Below are 22,191 nucleotides of genomic sequence, written 5' to 3' on the forward strand. Positions count from 1 at the left end.
TCGGGGGTCGAGATATTGTGAAAGGATCGATGCTTTGTCCCAGTGCGAGTTCGGTCGGGGACCGAGGTGCTATCGACGTGAGGACGGTCGGGAACTGTTTTAAGGGAAGACTCTACCGGAGTCGAGTCGGTCAGGGACCAAACTCGGAGAAGGTTTTGTCGAAACCAAGAAATCGGTCAGGGACCACGCGGAGGTGCTGCGAGCGACCACAGTCAGGGACTGTAATTTATAGTATGGGACCATAGCAAGCACGTGAGGAGGCTAGGCGACAGGTATGGCGGAAATTAATACGATTGGCAGCGTAAAGAAATTATACCATCAGAATTATAACACGTGGAAAACGTGCATGGAGTCATATTTGTTGGTCCAAGATCTATGGGAGATCGTTGGCGGTAGTGAGGCCACACCACACACCGATGATGCCGCCACACTCAGGAAATGGAAGATTAAGACCGGGAAGGCCATGATCCATATTAAGGTGTCGGTCGAAGAGGACATGTTAGAACATATCGTGTACGCCACTATGCCCAAAGAATCATGGGATATTATAGCGGCAAGGTTTGCGAAGAAGAATGATATGAGATTACAGTTATAGGAAAATGAATTAATGGAGCCTTAAACAAGGAAAGATGACTATTAATCAATATTTCACCAAGATCAAGTCAATTCGCTGCGAGATATCGAAGCTGGATTCCAAGTCAAAAATTAATGAAGGAAGAATGCGGACGATAATAATTCATGGATTAAGGCCCGAGTATAGGAGTTTCATTGTCGCAGTCCAGGGGTAGCCGTGGAGGACCTCGAGAATCTTCGTGCTAATCAGGAGACTCTAGCACAATAAATGGATGGAGTTTCTTTGAAAAGCCAAGAAGAAGCTTTATATAGCAGTGAAGAGGAGAAGCAGATAAAGGCACCAGGAGAAGGGCTTTCGAGTAGGGGGAGCCCATCGGGATCAGATTCGCGGGGGCCAAGAGTATGAGTCCAGCAGGTGCAACCTTGTCTTCTGTAAATGTGGCAAGAAAGGGCATTTCGATTGGGATTGCAGATTGAAGATGAAAGTTACTGAAGGTAACGCGACAACAAAGGCCCATGAAGATAAAAGGATGAGATCAAGTCATCCCAGAGAATGGAGGTAATTGTGGCGACTAGTGGTGAAGGAGACAGAGAGGCTGGCATTCGCAATGCCGAAGCCCAGTGGAGTCAATTATAGTAATGCACGCTTTATCTGCTTATTCGTTATGCGATGCCTCGGTGAAAATATATACCTAACGAATACAAAGATGTATCTTCAAATGAATTTGTTTTCCTATTTTCATACATCAGATCTAGCAGCTAGCAATGGAATTTTATTGCTGGACGAAGGCAGAAACCCCGATTGATCAATAGGCTCAACCGCCTTCTCTTCCTTGGCTTTTCCCCACATCACCACATAGAATCCCCCTACTATCACAATTGCCCCGATCAAGCTGCAAATACAAATGAATTAGATCTATTAGGATATTGCAATAACCTGAACATTTTATAATTTTTCCATATTAATGACGAATGTTGTCTGGATTCCGTCCAACTAGTCCTACGTTTCAAGTGAACTAGTTATAAGCTCACGAGACAGGTCAATTTATCGTTTAGGTGGTCAGGGTGACTAGGACTTAGAGTTTGCCCAAGAATTACTACTACTCAAATGATTGGATAGTCATTTCGCTTTGAGTTACATGTCATGATCACTTTCAGTTCATCTAATAGCTATAGGCACATTTTGCTTGTGGAGAGACACGTGAATATATTACCTCCCAAGGCATAACGGATCGCCTAAGAAGATAACCCCGAGCACCATGGCGAAGACTATCCCCAAGGGCTTGAACATCGCAACATACAAGGGCCCTCTCTTCTGAATGCACCACGCAATCACCGTGAATCGAAACACGCTCCCCACCACTGTCGAATACACGACCGCGACCCACCCTGAACCGAGTTTCGGGGTCCACGACTCGGGCTCTTTCACGGCTACCAGTGCTAAGAGAGCAGAGGTAACAGCCACAAAGAGGTTAGTGAAGAACATCATGATGAGCACCACCGGGTAGTCTCTCAGGACCATGGCCTACAAAAAAAGGGGCGGGAAGAAACTGTCAGAATGAAAATGTCCGGGAAGATGAACTGAGAGTGGTCCATCGTGTCCGCAAACCTTGACTATGTAGATCAGGGAAGTGGTGAGGGCTTCACCAGCAAGGAAGAACCCGCCGACGATCCACCGTGAGTGTGGTGATAGGAGAATAAGCAGATATTTTGGGACAACATTGACGATTGACAGCGGTGGGCCGTTGTAGAAAGTGACTATGAAGGCTCCTCCAATCGATACTACGGTCCCAACAACCTTGGCCAGACTGCTCGAACTCATCCAATCCAACTTCTCCATTCTTAATAACGCCAATGAAAAGGACCAATAAATTCAATTAACGAAAAAGGACCAATAGGTTAAATTTTCTCGCTAGATTCCTCTTTCGAAGGACCTTTTATAGGCTATCATTTGCAGAAAGCTGAGAGTATAAATTAAATAAATATATAACCTCTTAAGAGTAGGCGGTTTTGGTGTCGATCGAATAAACATGTAAGAAGTACGGGCCCTTATTTAAAAGTGTTAGCTGCTAATGAGGTCATTGGGCCTTACATATAATCTCAGATTTTCTTCTTGCACAATTGATGTGGGATTCACGAGGTGTGATAGAACATTACTTACCGGGTTTCTTTTCCGTGCATACTGTGCACGTTCTGTTGTTCTCATGCGGTGCCGTGAAGGGAAATTAATAAGAAGAGAGAGACGGGATCACCTGAATATTAGGGCGAGGATGAAGGTGAAAGCGGGGATTAAGTTCATGAGGGATGTGCCGAGGGTTGGAGAGCTGTAATCTATTCCCACGAGTCCGAACATCTGCGACAACAACCTGCACATGATGGATTAAAGTTTGAAAAGTTGGATCCCATATGAAAATTAAGTTCCTTTTTTCTACTGCCATGAAGTTTAATGTGAAATTAACAGAGATGATTACTATTACGATTATGCTCACATGATGAAGGAAAGCAAGAAGAATTTGAGGAGCACGGGAGAAGTGAGAGGAGCGCAACTCGGCCTGCACAAAAAGAGAGAGAGAGAAGAGATAACTCCATTAAAGGAGGTCTTGGTGCCGGGACAGGAACAGCATACGGCATCATGTTACCTGCGAAGGAGAAGGAGAGAAGGGAGGAAGAGGAGGGAGGATAGGCAGTAGGAGTAGAAGACGAGGACGAACTTGTTGGTCCCACCGGTCAGTGCCACCTTGTTGACTACCATGGTGCTCACCTGTGCCATCACCGCCGCCATCATCCCCAAGAACGTCGTCGCCGACCAAGAACTCCAGCTGCCTGCCCCCCACCCCATATATCTCTCACTCTTCTGCCTCACTCAGCAGCCTCAGCTATGGCACTGGAAGCGAACTTTTCTCAAGAAGAGCGGGAAGAAACTGTCAGAGTGAAAATGGCCGGGAAGATGAACTGAGACTGGTCCATAGTGGTGTTGGAGATGTGGATCAGCTACTGTTTAATTTATCGATGTATTAGTTTGTGTCTTTAAGACTTATGTTGTCTGTCTTGTGTTGTTGATTAACTGTAATTTAGCAGTTAAGTTAGACAGGTTATATTTTGAATTTCAAATATTCTCCAGTGGAAAACAGTTATCTTCAATCAGTTATGGCTTTATATGTAAGGGTCAATGATGTAAGTTATGGGTTAAAAATGTTAATGAAGTTTTCTCTTCTTAACTTTTCTTCTGTCCATCTCTCTGCTGTTCTGTATGTGCGTGAGTGCAGTTCTGCAACAACTTGCAGACAAGAGTGCATATACTGAGTGAAAGTGAGAGTTTTGTTTTGCAATACTTGCAGACATTGAAGAAATAAAAGCATCAGTGGTATCAGAGCTGTGAAGAATCTTAAGGGATCTGTGGAGCAGGAGGAGAAACGCAAGAAGGAAATCAATTGAAGATGGAGGCTGCTACTTCAGCATCGAGATTCTCCACCATAACACCACCTGTGTTTGATGGAGAGAATTACCACGTGTGGGCTGTGAAGATGCAGACATACATGGAAGGGGTTAATCTGTGGGAAGCAGTAGACGAAGATTATCAAGTGGCTGCTCTTCCAGACAACCCCACGGTGAATCAGATAAGATATCACAAGGAAAGAGTAACGAGGAAGGCTAAGGCAAAATCATGCCTTTATGCTGCTGTAACAGCCACTCTCTTCACCAGAATAATGAAGCTTCAGTCTGCTAAGGCAATCTGGGATTACTTGAAGACCGAGTATGAAGGAGATGAGAAGATCAGAGGTATGAAAGTTCTTAATCTGATGAGAGAGTTTGAACGGTTGCAGATGAATGAAGGGGAAACGGTGAAACAGTTTGCAGATAAACTTGTGGAAATTGCAAATAAGATAATGGTGTTGGGAACTGAGTTGAGTGATCAAAGGTTGGTGCAAAAAATGCTTGTCTCAGTACCAGAAAGGTATGAAGCAACCATTGCTTCATTAGAGAATACGAAGGAACTATCAGAATTGAAGTTTGCTGAGGTTCTGAGTGCTTTACAAGCACCAGAACAAAGAAGAATAATGAGAAAAGAAGAACCTGTAGAAGCAGCTTTGCAGGCAAGGTTGAAGTTTAACAGTGAAGCAAAAGGGAAGAAGGCTTATCAGCCGAGAAAACAAGGAGAAGTATCTTCAAAAACTGGAAACACCAGTACTGGTGGCCAGGAGAGAAAGTGGCAGAAGGTTCCTTGTCAGCATTGTGGGCGAAAAAGTCATCCACATTTCAAGTGTTGGAGGAGACCAGATGTTAAATGCAGAAGGTGTCACAAGATTGGTCATATGGAGGCAATTTGCAAAGAAAAAGGTCACCAACAGCCAGGAGAAGCACACAATGCTATAACAAATGAGGTAGAGCAGTTGTTTGTGGCTTCATGCTTTACTTCAAATGTGATAAAAGATGGTTGGTTAGTAGATAGTGGGTGCACAAATCATATGACAAGTAATGCAGACTTGTTTAGTGCCCTGGATAAATCAATAAAGTCAAAGGTGAAGATAGGAAATGGTGAATACATTGTTGTTGAGGGAAAAGGAGATGTAATGCTTGAAGGTTCTAATGGTGTGAAGCTTATTCATGAAGTGTTGTTTGTTCCTGATATTGACCAAAATTTACTAAGTGTCGGTCAACTGGTTGAAAGGGGCTATAAGGTTGTATTTGAAGAATTTGAATGTGTAATCATGGACAGTGAAGGGCAGACACTGTTTAGGATACCAATGAAGGACAAGTGCTTCTCATTTAATCCCTTAGATAAGAAGCACATGGCTATGACAAACTTGCTGAAAGAAGAAGAAGAGCTGTGGCATAGAAGACTGGGACATTTTCACAGCAAAGGAGTAAACTTTCTGCAGAAAAATGATATGGTGGATGGGTTGCCTGCAATTCAGAAAGAAGTAACAGAGTGTAAAACTTGTTTGCTTGGAAAACAAGTCCGGCTTCCTTTTAAGAGATCAAGTTGGAGAGCTGTCTCGAAGCTTCAGCTAGTCCATACAGATGTATGTGGACCTATGCCCGAGGAGTCACTAAGTGGGAGTAAGTATTTTGTGATCTTCATTGATGATTTCAGTAGAATGTGTTGGATATACTTTATGAAAGCTAAGTCAGAAGTAGCTGAGATCTTCATGAAGTTTAAGAAGCTTGTAGAGAATGAAAGTGGGTGCAAGATGAAGGCTATAAGATCCGACAATGGCAGTGAATATACATCAGGGAGGTTCAAGGAAATTTGTGAAACATCCGGTATAATGCACCAGCTCACCGTGCCTTATTCACCCCAACAAAATGGGGTTAGTGAGAGGAAGAACAGAAGCATAATGGAGATGGCCAGATGTCTACTACAAGAGAAGGAGATGCCAAAAAATTCTGGGCTGAGGCTGCAAATACCGCAGTCTTCCTGCTAAACAGATTGCCCACTAAGTCATTGGACAAGAGAACACCAGTTGAAGCTTGGTGTGGAAGAAAACCTTCAATAGCAAATTTGAAGGTGTTTGGTTGTATATGCTATTCCTACATTCCTCAGGCGAAAAGGGACAAACTTGATAAAAAGGCTGAAGCTGGTATCTTCATCGGCTACAGCTTGGAGTCAAAAGCTTACAGAATATATCAGCCTTCAAGAAATAAGGTGATTGTAAGCAGGGATGTAAGATTTATGGAGAAAGAAAAATGGAAGTGGACTGATGAAGAGAAAGGAGAAATGGAAGTCGCACAAAATTGGGAGGCAGCACCTCAGAAGACTTCATCTGAGGTGGAGGAAATTGAAGCTTTGAATGATGAAGAACTGGTAGATAACATACCAGTAAGAGGAACCAGGTCATTAAATGAAGTGTATCAGAGGTGCAATGTAGCTGTCTTTGAACCTGGAAATTTCGAGGAAGCAAAAGAAGACAGGAGATGGGTATCTGCAATGGAGGAGGAGTTAAAAATGATTAAAAAAATCAGACATGGGATCTAGTGGAAAGACCTCAAGATAGAAAGGTCATTGGAGTTAAGTGGGTGTACAGGACCAAGCTAAACTCAGATGGTTCTGTTAATAAAGACAAAGCCAGGTTAGTAGTGAAGGGATATGCTCAAATTTGGGGGGTTGATTACTCTGAAACCTTTGCTCCATTAGCAAGGTTAGACACTATCAGGTTATTACTTGCTGTTGCAGCTCAGAAAAATTGGAAGGTTTACCAACTTGATGTGAAATCTGCTTTTCTCAATGGTGTGCTCGAAGAGGAAATATATGTTGAGCAACCTGAAGGGTTCATTGCTAAAGGAGAAGAAAGCAAAGTCTACAAATTAAAGAAAGCGTTATATGGCTTAAAGCAGGCCCCTCGAGCCTGGTATGGTAAGATTGATCAGTATTTGTAGAATCTGGGATTTGAGAGAAGTCTAAGTGAATTCACACTTTATGTCAAGAAGGAGAAGGAAGACATGGTAATTCTATCCTTGTATGTTGATGATTTGCTGGTCACTGGAAACAATAAAGTACAGGTAGATGGATTGAAGTTGGATATGATGAAAATGTTTGAAATGACAGATTTGGGAGAGATGACTTTCTTTCTGGGCATTGAGATTCAACAGAAAGAAAATGAAGTGTTTGTTTGCCAGAGAAAGTATCTCAAAGAGATTTTGATGAGGTTTCAAATGGAAGAGTGCAAAAGTGTAAGCACACCAATGTATCAGAAGACAAAAATGCAGAAGGATGATGGATCAGGTCCAGTTGATGAAAGAACCTACAGAAGTCTTATAGGCTGTTTGATGTACTTAACAGCAACAAGGCCTGACATAATGTTTGCTGTGAATGTACTGTCGAGGTTTCTAAGTTGTGCAAGTGAAGCACATATGGTGGCTGCTAAGAGAGTCATCAGATATCTGAAAGGGACATCTTCCTATGGTTTGAAATTCTGCAGAAGCTCTACCTTCAAGCTGCATGGTTTCTCTGATAGTGACTGGGCAGGATCATTGGATGACATGAGGAGCACCTCTGGCTATTGTTTTTCTCTTGGTTCTGCTTGTTTTTCGTGGAGCTCTAAGAAGCAGGAAGTGGTGGCTCAGTCAACAGCAGAAGCTGAATTTATTGCAGCCACAACAGCAACAAACCAGGCAATCTGGCTGAGAAAGTTGATGACTGACTTAGGGATGGGTTCTGACCATGAAACTGAGATATTTGTTGACAACCAGGCTGCTCTTGCCATCTCTCAAAATCCAGTTTTCCATGGGAAAACAAAGCACTTCAAGTTGAAGTTTTACTATCTCAGGGAAATACAGCAAAGTGGTGAAATCAAGCTTGTTTATTGCAGGACAGAAGATCAAATGGCTGATTTATTCACCAAGTCATTTCATGTGGGAAGATTTGAGTACCTGAGAAGGATGGTTGGAGTATGTATCAGTACCTAATCCAAGGAGGAGTGTTGGAGATGTGGATCAGCTACTGTTTAATTTATCGATGTATTAGTTTGTGTCTTTAAGACTTATGTTGTCTGTCTTGTGTTGTTGATTAACTGTAATTTAGCAGTTAAGTTAGACAGGTTATATTTTGAATTTCAAATATTCTCCAGTGGAAAACAGTTATCTTCAATCAGTTATGGCTTTATATGTAAGGGTCAATGATGTAAGTTATGGGTTAAAAATGTTAATGAAATTTTCTCTTCTTAACTTTTCTTCTGTCCATCTCTCTGCTGTTCTGTATGTGCGTGAGTGCAGTTCTGCAACAACTTGCAGACAAGAGTGCATATACTGAGTGAAAGTGAGAGTTTTGTTCTGCAATACTTGCAGACATTGAAGAAATAAAAGCATCAAGTGGCCGCAAACCTTGACTATGTAGATCAGAGAAGTGGTGAGGGCTTCAACAGCGAGGAAGAACCCGCCGAGGACCCACCGTGAGTGTGGTGATAGGAGAATAAGCAGATATTTTGAGACAACATTGACGATTGACAGCGGTGGGCCCTTGTAGAAATTGTGACTATGAAGCCTCCTCCAATCGATACTGTGGTCCCGACAACCTTGGCTTGACTGCTCGAACCCATCCAATCCAACTTCTCCATTCTTAATAAAACCAAATGAAAATGACCGATAAATTAAATTATCTTGGGAGTTTCCTCTTTCAATGGACCTTTCAGGCCTATTATTTTCAGAAAGGGGAAGCTATCAATTGAAAATTTTAAACTTTAAGAGTAGTACTCGGTCGCCGTCCTATGATAATTCTACATAAACACATTTGGTGAAACATTACCGGGTTTTCCCGAGCATACTTGTACGCATTCTATGTTGACGTCATACCGTACTGTGAAGACAAATAAGAACCGAGACGGATCACCTGAACATGAGGGTGAGTATGAAGGTGAAAACGGGGATGAGGTTCATGAGGAATGTGCCGAGGGTTGGAGAGCTGCAATCTATTCCCACTATGCAGAACATCTGCGTCAAGAACCTGCGAGGGATTTAATTGAAGGTTGGAAGTTATCTCCATGGTTTTGAAGGATAGCATGAAATTAAAATTTTTTTTTCTCTAGTGCCATGATGTGAAGTTCAACAGTACTGTTATGGTTATGCTCACTCGAGAAAGGAAAGCAAGAAACATTTGAGGAACATGGAAGAAGTGAGAGGACGACAACCCGGCCTGCGCAAAAATGGAGATACTCCATTAATGGTGGTCTTGGTGCCAGGACAGAAACGACATACGACGTCATCCTACCTGCATAGGATGAGGAGGGAAGGGAGGAGGAGGAGGAGGGAAGAGAGGCAGTAGCAGTAGAAGATGAGGACCACCGGTCAGCAGCACGTTGTTGACCACCTTGGTGCTCGACTGCGCCATCACCGCCGCTGTCATTCCCACGAACGTCACCACCGACGAAGAACTCCAGCAGCCTCTCCCCCACGGCCCCACCCCATTTTTCCACTCCTCTGCGCGCCTCTTCCAGTAGTCTCTATTAAATTTCCATTTGGACTTATACGAGTTTGGGCCCATATCCACTTAAAAGCTCAAGCTCATAAGTGGTGATACCTAATCTATATATTAACCTATGGATTTTTCCTTTTCTTTTCCGATGTGGGATTTATCACATTTTACTCCTTAACACTCGTCCTCACGTGCAACGTGTGGTCTATTTCTGCCTACACGAGGCGCACTTGGAAATTCAATTTGGTATCAAAGCCCAGGTTACGCATACGTGCACCTACGTGCGTGTGCGTACCCACACCACGCCAGGCCCAATATGTCCGAGTGCAGCCAAGAGTGCGCCTGTTAGTGTCCCCCCTCGCCCGAGCACGAAAGATGAGCCCGGCTCGAGGTCAATTGTTGAGGGCGGGTGTTTAAGGGCACGTGACAACGTGTAGACAGAATTAGACCACACATTACAGGTGAGGGCGGGTGTTGAGGAGTAAAATGGGATAAATCCCACATCGGAAAAGAAAAGGAAAATCTATGGGTTAATATATGGCTCGGGTACCACCACTTATTAGCTTGAGCTTTTAAGTGAAAATAAGCTCAGGCCCGTATAAGTCCAATGTAAATTCAATAATTTAATAGTCTCAGTCTCACTCAGCTGCTACGGCCCTCAAAGCGAACTTTTGTTGGTTGTCTCTCTTTTTCTCCCTTAATATTAAGGAGGAGGAAGTTATGCCTGTCACTTTCCCTAGTCGAGTAATGAGATGCATTTGTTCGACTTCAATGATCAAAGGGGGAAGCAACTTGCGTCCTATACTAATTGACCTGTAGATACGTCGATCACAAGTTACATAGTATACTAGTAAGTACTTACTATTAACATCATTTTCTCTTAGGATACCTGGATATAAATGGAACTATGATTTAACCTTTTTAGATATAGTATGAACCTAAAGATTGAAGATAAATCCTGCATATATCTCGATCTTTTGGATTCCCTTGTCCGCCTGCTTCCAATGGTACAAGAATGCATACAATACGGACACATATAAATTTATTTGGGGTTGCACAGGATTCATATGCATAACTGGGTCACTGAGCATTCATCTCTTTGCCCTATCTTCTTCGATTAATTAATTGATTAAGGTCGTTGCTTTCAATTCGTTAGTTGTTTATCGTTCTTGAAATCTAGGAATAACATTTATCGTAATCTCTAGTGCACGTCAAGAGTTATGGTAGTTGAAGGGTCAAATTCTGGTACTTGAAAGGTTAGCTATCCACCGGCATAAAGTATGCATTATTGGAACCACGAGCAAATATGGCTCGGCGATAAATTGAGCTCTCAGTGAGCTAATTTTACCTATGATGTAAAAGTTCGAAACTCATTAAAAGTATCTCGAGACTAAGACCAAGCCAAGACTAGAGCCAAAATTAATCTTAGCCAGACACCTTGCAATCTCACAAAAAAAAAAAAAGATGCGCTACTGGAATCAACTCATAGTCATGAGAGTGAAAAATACGAGACAGAGTAAATCTCTATTAGAACAATTTGCTCATAACAATTTACTTCCAAACTGTTACTACACATTTCACTAATCAATTATTAGGAATACTATCACTGGCTAACTTGCACAACACCTGGACTATCGGCTAGACAAAAAGTTTAATCCATGCAACCGGTTCATCAATTGTTCAGCCAATCCACATTAATGGAGCGATAAATCCTCCTTGACTACAAGCCACGAATCATTTCCTGCTCCCATATGTATCTATGTCCTGTATTAACTTTTAGTCGATGACAATGGGTGTCTTTATAATCCACAGGAAGCACAAGAATATCTCCGATCCTACGTATGAACTTGATATGACATCTCGAATACAGTATCTAATTCCTGGCCTTTCTTGCTAGTTTCACGGGGCGCAACGGAAGCGAAAAAGGAACAGAAATTCAAAATTTCCTACCCGTGAAACTAATCCCAAGACCTACTAGAAAAATAAGAGTAAATAAAAGCGTACCTGGAATATTTAATATAGTCGACCGAGCGTCCCACGCGTGACGCCTCTACCGGTATCCACACCGACTTTGTCGACGAGTCTTCGAGATCGGCGGTGCTAGCGACCAACACTCGAAAGAAACACCGATGCAACACCCGAAATTTTTAGACTAATGGACCAATTTGAGTTTGAACAATTCAACCCAAATTATATTAATATAAACTTATATGCATACACATATCATATATGTATATAAATATGTCTGCACGTATATATATATATATATATATATATGCATACACATTATACATATAAAGCATACACACACACTTTTTTGAATCCATCTCTTCTACTGCTTTTATAAGCAAATGGGGAGACAATTTCTTTTCCCATGACCGATGTGGGATGAAGGGAAATTAGTGTCCCCAAGTGACATGTGTCCATACACATGTCCATCCAAACAAAAGCCATGTGTCACCATATTAATTGTGCATCAATTTGGTCCATTTAATCTAATAAATCGAGTCTAATTAATCGACAAATTTAATCTCATTAAATATCCGATTAATCGGTCACACCATAAATCATCTAATCTCAATTAGACGTTTTTATTATTCCAAAATATCTCGTCAATTTAGTCGTAGTGTGTGACCCTGTAGGTTCCCAATTACGTTGACAGTAATATCGAAATCTCTATTTCAATATTACAAACAATGAGCGGCATCTAGCAATGCATCACTATTACTCAAGTAATCGGAAAGTCAATTTCTCGACGAACCTTGTGACCTACGTTACCATGTAATATAATCCATTTGTCCTCTATATCTCTATTGAGCCCAAGGCATGGTCGATGACATCCTTGTATGGCTCAATATCTCTTTTTCTTAGTTTACCGGGTAAGTCTATCAGAACAAATGAGCTCGATATCGTTATATCGACTCATTTGGGTATGCATACACTTTTAGACTTAACCACCAAGTGGCCGTGAGATATCGCTCCCGTTTCGTAGGAGGGACAAATCCTATCTTGGTTACTCACATTCCTCTCCATGCTCTGTGATATACCCAATAACTGTCTTTATAACCAGCCTGTTACGGTAGCGTTTGACAGTATCAAAGTATATGACATTACATGTAGGAATCCATGGTGACCTCAAGTCAAAGGACCATTACACTATAGTCACTTTGAGATATGCTAATGACAATCACGTAACAAACCATGTAGCAATCTCATGGCGGGTCAGTCCAATACACATTACTCTTAATGTATACATGTGGTGTGATTTGATATCTCCATATCCATGACCTATGAGATTTGGTCATCAATCAACACTCACACTAGTCTAACCGTATTACCGTTGTCCTAATTAACGATAATACTTTGACTATGGACATTTAGGAATAATGTTCAGTAATTATAGGATCTCACAATCAAGTCACACTTGATGCCTATTGAACCTACTATTCCAAGGACATTATTGTGTAAAATCATATTTAGCGCAATCTACACAATAACAGATATGCCTCGTTTTATAATGAAATAGATATCATATTACAAAACTGATTATAGATTGCCTCTAGGGCATACACCAATTCCCAACAATCTCCCACTTGCACTAGAGCCAATCTGGCACATGTCTTATGCCAATAGATCTAGTGTGAGCCTCGTGCTTGCGCTGCACAAGAGGCTTCGTAAGTGGATCTGCGAGATTCTCATCTGTTGGTATTCTGCATATCTTCACATCTCCTCTGTCGATGATCTCGCGAATGAGATGGAAGCGCCTGAGTATATGTTTGGATCGCTGGTGAGACCTGGGTTCCTTAGCTTGCGCAATGGCTCCATTGTTGTCACAATAGAGATCCACTGGGTCTGCGATGCTAGGAACCACAACAAGTTCTGTCACGAACTTCTTGATCCAAACAGCCTCTTTTGCAGCGTTAGAGGCAGCAATATACTCGGCCTCTGTGGTAGAATCGGCTACTGTCTCCTGTTTGGAACTCTTCCAACTCACAGCACCTCCATTCAGGCAGAACACATACCCTGACTGCGATCTACTGTCGTCCTTATCGGTCTGGAAGCTAGCATCGGTGTAACCTCTTACAACGAGCTCTTCTTCGCCTCCATATACCAAAAACATCTCCTTAGTCCTTCGTAAGTACTTAAGGATGTTCTTTACTGCAATCCAGTGTCTTTCACCTGGATCTGATTGGTATCGACTCGTCATACTCAAAGCATACGAGACATCTGATCGAGTGCATAACATAGCATACATGATGGATCCAATAGCTGACGCATATGGAATCCTATTCATGCGGTCCCTCTCCTCTCGAGTAGAAGGACTCTGAGCCTTCGAAAGGCTTATGCCATGTAACATAGGCAGCGACCCTTTCTTAGAATCCTGCATGCTAAAGCGCCGAAGCACTTTATCTATGTATGCACTCTGACTTAGGCCAAGCAGTCTCTTGGATCTATCTCTATAGATCCTAATACCTAGCACGTAGGTAGCTTCGCCTAAGTCCTTCATAGAGAAACACCTTCCCAACCAAGTCTTCACAGACTGTAGGGAAGGAATGTCATTCCCAATCAGAAGTATGTCGTCTACATACAACACCAGGAAGATTACTACGCTCCCACTAACCTTCTTGTAAACACAGGGTTCATCTTCATTCTTGATGAAACCAAACTCTTTGATTGCATCATCAAAACGAAGATTCCAGCTCCTAGAAGCTTGCTTCAGTCCATAAATAGACCGTTGTAGCTTACAAACCTTTCCGGCACAATGTGGATCGACAAAACCCTCAGGTTGTGTCATAAACACATCTTCGAGGAGCTTCCCGTTCAGGAAAGCAGTTTTGACATCCATTTGCCAGATCTCATAATCATAATAAGCTGCAATTGCAAGCAAGATCCTGATGGATTTAAGCATAGCTACTGGGGAAAAGGTTTCGTCATAGTCAACACCATGAACTTGTCTGAAACCTTTTGCCACAAGTCGGCCCTTAAAGGTAATCACATTACCGTCCATGTCAGTCTTCTTCTTGAAGACCCACTTACACCCAATGGGTTTTGCCCCTTCAGGTGGATCAACCAAAGTCCATACTTGGTTAGTGTACATGGACTCCATCTCAGATCTCATGGCCTCCAGCCATTTCTCAGAGTCTGGGCCTATTACGGCTTCCGCATAGGTTGTAGGCTCATCATTATCTATGAGCAATACGTCATTGTCTTGAGTCACGAGAAATCCATATCTCTCGGGCTCATGACGTATCCTACTAGACCTACGAGGCTCCTGTGTAGAAGATTGTGCCACAACAACTTGTGGTACTTGTTCTGAAACATCGCCCGTCGATTGGTCAATGTCATTTTGTGGTAGAACTTCCCCAAGTTCTAATTTCCTCCCACTAGTTCCTTTGGAGAGAAACTCTTTCTCAAGGAATACCGCAGTTCGAGCGACAAACACTTTGCCCTCGATGGGATTATAGAAATAGTATCCTCGAGTTTCCTTAGGATACCCCACGAAGTAACATTTGTCCGATTTAGGGCCAAGCTTATCCGAAGACAATCTCTTCACATAAGCTTCGCAACCCCATATCTTTAGAAAAGACATCTTGGGACGTTTCCCATACCACATCTCATATGGTGTCCTTTCAACTGATTTCGACGGAGCATTGTTTAATATGAGAGCAGCTGTCTGTAGAGCATATCCCCAAAAGGAGTCAGGTAAGTTTGCATGACTCATCAAAGATCGAACCATATCTAATAAAGTTCGATTCCTCCTCTCAGCTACACCATTCCATTGTGGTGTTCCAGGTGGAGTCAGTTGAGATAAAATCCCACACTGTTTAAGATAGTCAGCGAACTCATAGCTCAAATATTCACCTCCTCGATCTGATCGAAGAACTTTAATGCTCTTACCCAACTGATTCTCCACTTCATTCTTAAATTCTTTGAACTTTTCAAAGGATTCAGATTTGTGTTTCATCAAAAACACATATCCAAATCTACTGAAATCATCAGTAAATGTAATGAAGTAGAGATACCCACCTCTAGCAAGCTTGTTCACTGGTCCACATACATCGGTATGTATGAGAGCCAAAAGATCACTAGCTCGCTCACCTTTTCCGGTAAAAGGGGCCTTAGTCATTTTCCCCATTAAGCAAGGTTCGCATGTCTCGATCGATTCTAAATCAAACGAGTCCAGTAATCCATCCTTATGGAGTCTAGAGACGCGATTCTCGCTAATATGGCCTAAACGACAATGCCAGAGGTAAGTCGGGTTCGAATCATTAGATTTGAGCCGTTTGGTTTCCACATTATAAATAGGCGTATCTAGATCAAGAACATACAGACCATTACTTAAATGTGCACTGCCATAATATACATCATTCATGTACATAGAACAACACTTGTTCTTTATAGTGAAACAAAATCCCTTCTTGTCCAAACAAGAAACAGATATTATGTTTCTACTAATAGCAGGTACATAATAACAGTCGTTAAGATCTAATACAAGCCCAGTAGGTAAAACTAGGTGATAAGTTCCTACAGTTAATGTAGCAACTCTTGCTCCATTTCCAACTCGTAGGTCCACCTCGCCCTTTGTCAACGATCTACTGTCCTTTAGGTCCTGCATATTTCCACAAATATGAGCACCACATCCGGTATCTAATACCCAAGATGTAGAAGTAGTAGATACATTAATCTCTATAACATGGATACCTGAAGTGGAAGTCTCACTTCCCTTCTTCTTCTTCAACTCTTCCAGGTATATCTTACAATTCCGCTTCCAATGTCCAGTGTTGCCACAATGGAAGCAGTAATCATTCTTCGCCACCTTGGCTTTAGGCTTCAACGCACCCAAGTCAAAATTGGATGCACCTTTAGCCTTCTTGCCTTTACTCTTGCTCTTGCCCTTTCTTTTGGTCCCTTGGACCATTAGAACGGATGTCCCCTTGCTGATATCATGCTCAGCTGTTCTCAACATGCTAAGCAGTTCAGGCAATGGTTTATTGTAGTCATTCATATTATAGCTCATAATGAACTGACTATAACTGCTGGGCAGCGACTGTAGGACTAAATCTGTGACCAACTCTTGACCAAGAGGAAATCCCAGTCTTCCCAGAGTCTCAACGTACCCAATCATCTTGAGTACATGAAGACCCACCGGGCTACCCTCAGTCAACCTTGCCTGAAAAAGTGCTTTAGAGATCTCGAATCTCTCATGTCGGGCCTGCTCTTGATAGAGCTGCCTGAGATGCACGATCATATCGTACGCCTTCATGTTCTCGTGTTGCTTCTGAAGCTCCGAGTCCATGGTGACTAACATGAGACATCCGACGTTTACGGCATCATCATGATGCTTACTATAAGCATCTTTCTCAGCTTGGGGGGCATCGTCAGGCGGTGGCGCAAGAAGAGGTTGCTCTAAGACATATAGCTTCTTTTCTTGGGTGAGAACAATTCTCAAGTTTCGATACCAACCAAGGAAATTATTCCCTGACAGTTTGTCCTTATCAAGGACGGATCGCAAACAGAAAGTACTAGAAGTGCTCCCTGCCATGGTAACTACCATAGAAATATACAAAATAAGTATTATGACACAACAATATTTAATGAGGACTTTATAAATATTGCTCCCACTATTTATATCAAATCAATGACCCTCAACATTGATTCAGAGAATATCATTCTCATAGTAGCTCAAGATCCATATCTCACCAAGCTCTGAGTCAGCGAGGGCTGATTCACCAAGAACTGGCTATTTAGGTAGGGAACTCACTTTCCCAATTGCATCACATGCAACTCTTGATTAGTTGAGTGAATAACTCCTTATTCAAATTTATCTTATAGATCGATGCCCAACTACATGCCTCTGAACTCCTAATCTTATTAGGCTTGCTCAGTTAAGTCCGACCCACTGGTAAACACAACGTCTTACTAGGATAGATAAGGGCATCCTGCGAAGGCAAGGTCTACACACTCATCGATCTTGGTCTTGACGAGCGTTACACGGTGGAAGGATATGGATTTAATATTTTGAGGGATTTGATTAACATTTAATCGATCTCACTATACACTATTATGTAACTATTACATAATAGTCCACACGTATAACTATTATACTAACACAACTAGGACATAGTCCATGTCTAACAGTCATGCACCGCAAATATCAAACATAATCATACCAGTACCAAGCATAAAATCATATTTTATGCTATTATCTACTCAGATTCTAACTAGCTAGTCTCTGATACCAATTGCTAGTTTCACGGGGCGCAACGGAAGCGAAAAAGGAACAGAAATTCAAAATTTCCTACCCGTGAAACTAATCCCAAGACCTACTAGAAAATAAGAGTAAATAAAAGCGTACCTGGAATAAAAGCGTATAGTCGGAATATTTAATATAGTCGACCGAGCGTCCCACGCGTGACGCCTCTACCGGTATCCACACCGACTTTGTCGACGAGTCTTCGAGATCGGCGGTGCTAGCGACCAACACTCGAAAGAAACACCGATGCAACACCCGAAATTTTTAGACTAATGGACCAATTTGAGTTTGAACAATTCAACCCAAATTATATTAATATAAACTTATATGCATACACATATCATATATGTATATAAATATGTCTGCACGTATATATATATATATATATATATATGCATACACATTATACATATAAAGCATACACACACACTTTTTTGAATCCATCTCTTCTACTGCTTTTATAAGCAAATGGGGAGACAATTTCTTTTCCCATGACCGATGTGGGATGAAGGGAAATTAGTGTCCCCAAGTGACATGTGTCCATACACATGTCCATCCAAACAAAAGCCATGTGTCACCATATTAATTGTGCATCAATTTGGTCCATTTAATCTAATAAATCGAGTCTAATTAATCGACAAATTTAATCTCATTAAATATCCGATTAATCGGTCACACCATAAATCATCTAATCTCAATTAGACGTTTTTATTATTCCAAAATATCTCGTCAATTTAGTCGTAGTGTGTGACCCTGTAGGTTCCCAATTACGTTGACAGTAATATCGAAATCTCTATTTCAATATTACAAACAATGAGCGGCATCTAGCAATGCATCACTATTACTCAAGTAATCGGAAAGTCAATTTCTCGACGAACCTTGTGACCTACGTTACCATGTAATATAATCCATTTGTCCTCTATATCTCTATTGAGCCCAAGGCATGGTCGATGACATCCTTGTATGGCTCAATATCTCTTTTTCTTAGTTTACCGGGTAAGTCTATCAGAACAAATGAGCTCGATATCGTTATATCGACTCATTTGGGTATGCATACACTTTTAGACTTAACCACCAAGTGGCCGTGAGATATCGCTCCCGTTTCGTAGGAGGGACAAATCCTATCTTGGTTACTCACATTCCTCTCCATGCTCTGTGATATACCCAATAACTGTCTTTATAACCAGCCTGTTACGGTAGCGTTTGACAGTATCAAAGTATATGACATTACATGTAGGAATCCATGGTGACCTCAAGTCAAAGGACCATTACACTATAGTCACTTTGAGATATGCTAATGACAATCACGTAACAAACCATGTAGCAATCTCATGGCGGGTCAGTCCAATACACATTACTCTTAATGTATACATGTGGTGTGATTTGATATCTCCATATCCATGACCTATGAGATTTGGTCATCAATCAACACTCACACTAGTCTAACCGTATTACCGTTGTCCTAATTAACGATAATACTTTGACTATGGACATTTAGGAATAATGTTCAGTAATTATAGGATCTCACAATCAAGTCACACTTGATGCCTATTGAACCTACTATTCCAAGGACATTATTGTGTAAAATCATATTTAGCGCAATCTACACAATAACAGATATGCCTCGTTTTATAATGAAATAGATATCATATTACAAAACTGATTATAGATTGCCTCTAGGGCATACACCAATTCCCAACATTTCTTTCCTCACCTTTGCTCTTGAGCTATTAGCAATGGGACCTTTTGGCTTGTCTGAGGCAGAGCCTCGGATGCCTTGGGCCCGCCAGCCATGTCTTCTACTTCTTTGGCCTTTCCCCACGTCACTGCATAGAATCCTCCCACTATCACAATTGCTCCAATCAAGCTGTCCAACATAAGTATATAACGTGGAATCACATGTCCGAATGATAATTTAAATTAGTGAAACATAGGAAAATATCGGACGGACTGCATAAGGAGTAACATTTATTTATGACACAACAAAATTTATGTATAATGAAAGTACCTTCCACGGCATAATGGGTCGCCTGAGAAAATGACACCAAGCACCACCGCAAAGATTATTGCAAGGGGCTTGAACATTGCAACAAACACAGGCCCTCTCTTCTTTACGCACCATGTGGTCGTGGTGATTCGCAACACAGTCCCCACCACCGCCGAGTATATCACAGCGAGCAAACCTATATCGGCCTTTAAGGCCCAAGCGTCAGGATCCCTGACCGTGACCAGGGAGAGCAGGGCGCCAAGGACCGTCCCGTATAGGAAGAGGTAGAACATGATGATTAGCACCACTGGGTAATCCCCGAGGATCATTGCCTGCGGAAGAATGGGAAAGACTGTTTCATGTTATACGGTGAGAATTGATTACGTCCTGAGGAGGGGGCTCATAAATCATTTACCTGTACAATGTACCATAATGAAGTCATGAACGCATCGCCTGCACTGAACAAACCACCAACTGCCCACCTTGAATATGGAGAGAGGTGAAGCTTAAGGGTTGTGGTTGACACACTGAGAGGAGGGCCCTTGTAGAAGGTGACTAGGAAAGCGCCTCCAATTGATACTATGGTTCCAACAATCTTTGCTTGGCCGCTGGAGCTTTTCCACGCCAATCTTTCCATCCTAGAAATGATCGAATGAAACATAGAAACTAAATACGATTCCAATTCCAAGCAATGGAACATGGTCGGTCGGTCTTGCTGACATTAGTGAGAAGAGAAGGGGCAGGGATGGACCGGAATATGATGGCCAGTATGAAAGTGAAAGCCGGGATGAGATTCATAAGAGCAGTACTGAGCGTGGGAGAGCTGTAATCGATGCCTAGGTATCCAAATATTTGCGCCATGAATCTGCACCAGACCAAGATTTGGAACAATCAGGGACAAGAAATCATCAAAATAGTAAGAACTCCCACGACTAGTGAATGTTTCATATATACTCACCCTATCAGGGACAGCACGAAGAGTTTGAGGAGGAGGGAGGAAGTGGGAGAAGGGCAACTGGGCCTGCCGATGTAGCCAACAAAAAAAACAATCAGTAATTGTCTCAGAGGACAGGATAAGGCAGTTGTTCGAGTTGTCGAGACGATACCTGCGGAGGAGGAGAAGAGAAGGGAGGAGGAGGAATGTGGAGAGGGAGTTGCCGTAGAAGGCCAGGACGAACTTGTTTGTCCCGCCCGACATGGCCACCTTGTTGACCACCATGGTGCTCGCCTGCGCCATGATGGCCATGATCATCCCTGCGAATGGGACCGAAGAGCTCCAACCTCTGCTCCACATCTCCCTCTCTGTCCCTCAGCTATGGACTCGGATGCCGCTATTAAGGTTGCCGCTCTGTTTCTTGCTTCACCAGTTTGTACAAAAAAGAGAGAAAGCATGTATAAATATCAGGGCTAAAGTCAAGCAATCGGATTAAAGTCATCCAAAACCATTGGGTATATGTAAGTTCCTGATGTTAACAACATGGCCATTTGTGGATGCTTTTCGTTGACTTAATTAACCATTCGAATATAGACATTTTTTCCCGACTTTACAATGGATATACAACCTGATTAGACAATGTTGTCAAACAGGCGGGAGCTGTCTCTTGCAAGACGTTCATAAGACGATTCTCCTTGAGCAATATGTCATCTTCAAAGCTTTGCGTTACACGCAACATTGGATCTTACGAAATCATCGTTGCTTCGGTGATTACCCTTTCATCCCTGCTGTTTTCTGGGACCCTATCAAGTATACTTAGTCTTCAGTGTGATGGATACATCAGTTTTGTACCTTGTCAATTATTTATTTATGGGACCCTATCAATTATTTTGGTTGTCTATATCATTTATCGTCTTCTTTCCAAGAATTAGTACTGAAACGGAATCTACGCAAAATTCTCAATGGATATTCTTTTCTGGTAGATATTTATGAATTTACACTGAAAATGTTCGTCCAATCTCCAGGATTCAATTTTGGGTCTCCTGCAGCAGCAGGACAGCTACTGTGTTTCCACCTCTGCTCTTATAACAGGAGTTCCGTCAGATTCACAGAGTCGACATACAGCAATAATCTTCTCCTCTCAAGCTTTTTGTCAAATCACACCATAAAACCTAAGTTATCAACTGCTATTGCTGTTGGCCACCACTGTGCCTGCCTTTGCCATCACCGGAGTCGTCATCCTCTCGATCCTCGTCTCTAGAGAAAAACTCCAGCAGCCTATCCTCCACCCATCTCTCACTCTGCCGTCTCAGCTGCAATGGCACGGGAAGCAACAATTTCTTAAAGTCTCGTCTCTCTTTTTCTCCCTTAGGAGAAAAGAAATATGCCGGTCCCTTAAGTGCAAGAATAATATTTCCGATTCTTTGTGTGAGCTCAAGCTGACACGCGGATAAAGCATCGAATTATTGGCTTCCGTAACTCAGCTTTGCTCTTAAGCTAGCAATGGGACCTTTTGGCTTGTTTTTGGCAGAGCT

The 22,191-nt window shown here is 42.1% G+C and overlaps 2 protein-coding genes across 8 annotated transcripts; both read right to left on the reverse strand.

Moving 5' to 3' along the window:
* Nucleotides 1-1,204: 1,204 nt before the first annotated feature.
* Nucleotides 1,205-11,537, reverse strand: LOC116211808 (WAT1-related protein At3g28050-like). 6 transcript variants are annotated; one of them, XM_031546326.1, is made up of 8 exons: nt 11,486-11,537; nt 8,900-9,013; nt 3,213-8,628; nt 3,063-3,125; nt 2,826-2,939; nt 2,183-2,414; nt 1,788-2,098; nt 1,205-1,466 (listed from the first exon to the last, which is right to left on the reverse strand). In XM_031546326.1, exons 3-8 carry the CDS (start codon nt 3,410-3,412, stop codon nt 1,313-1,315), a joined length of 1,074 nt encoding a protein of 357 aa, XP_031402186.1. In that variant the 5' UTR covers nt 3,413-8,628; nt 8,900-9,013; nt 11,486-11,537; the 3' UTR covers nt 1,205-1,312. The 6 variants fall into 6 exon arrangements, with proteins under 6 accessions (XP_031402186.1, XP_031402184.1, XP_031402182.1 ...); XM_031546324.1 differs by lacking the exon at nt 11,486-11,537 and adding an exon at nt 9,278-10,852; XM_031546322.1 differs by lacking the exon at nt 11,486-11,537 and adding an exon at nt 9,278-10,852 and having other exon boundaries at nt 3,213-9,013.
* On the reverse strand, nt 10,992-21,427 carry LOC116211809 (WAT1-related protein At5g40240-like). Of its 2 annotated transcripts, XM_031546329.1 has the most exons (8): nt 21,285-21,427; nt 20,829-21,080; nt 20,681-20,743; nt 20,474-20,587; nt 20,138-20,360; nt 19,744-20,054; nt 19,436-19,602; nt 10,992-11,366 (listed from the first exon to the last, which is right to left on the reverse strand). In XM_031546329.1, the coding sequence occupies exons 2-7, from the start codon at nt 21,014-21,016 to the stop codon at nt 19,446-19,448; spliced, it is 1,056 nt and encodes a 351-aa protein (XP_031402189.1). In that variant the 5' UTR covers nt 21,017-21,080; nt 21,285-21,427; the 3' UTR covers nt 10,992-11,366; nt 19,436-19,445. The 2 variants fall into 2 exon arrangements, with proteins under 2 accessions (XP_031402189.1, XP_031402188.1); XM_031546328.1 differs by lacking the exon at nt 21,285-21,427 and having other exon boundaries at nt 20,829-21,208.
* Nucleotides 21,428-22,191: the final 764 nt, after the last annotated feature.

The sequence above is a fragment of the Punica granatum genome, chromosome 6, assembly GCF_007655135.1.
Source record: "Punica granatum isolate Tunisia-2019 chromosome 6, ASM765513v2, whole genome shotgun sequence".
Taxonomy (NCBI): Eukaryota; Viridiplantae; Streptophyta; class Magnoliopsida; order Myrtales; family Lythraceae; genus Punica; species Punica granatum.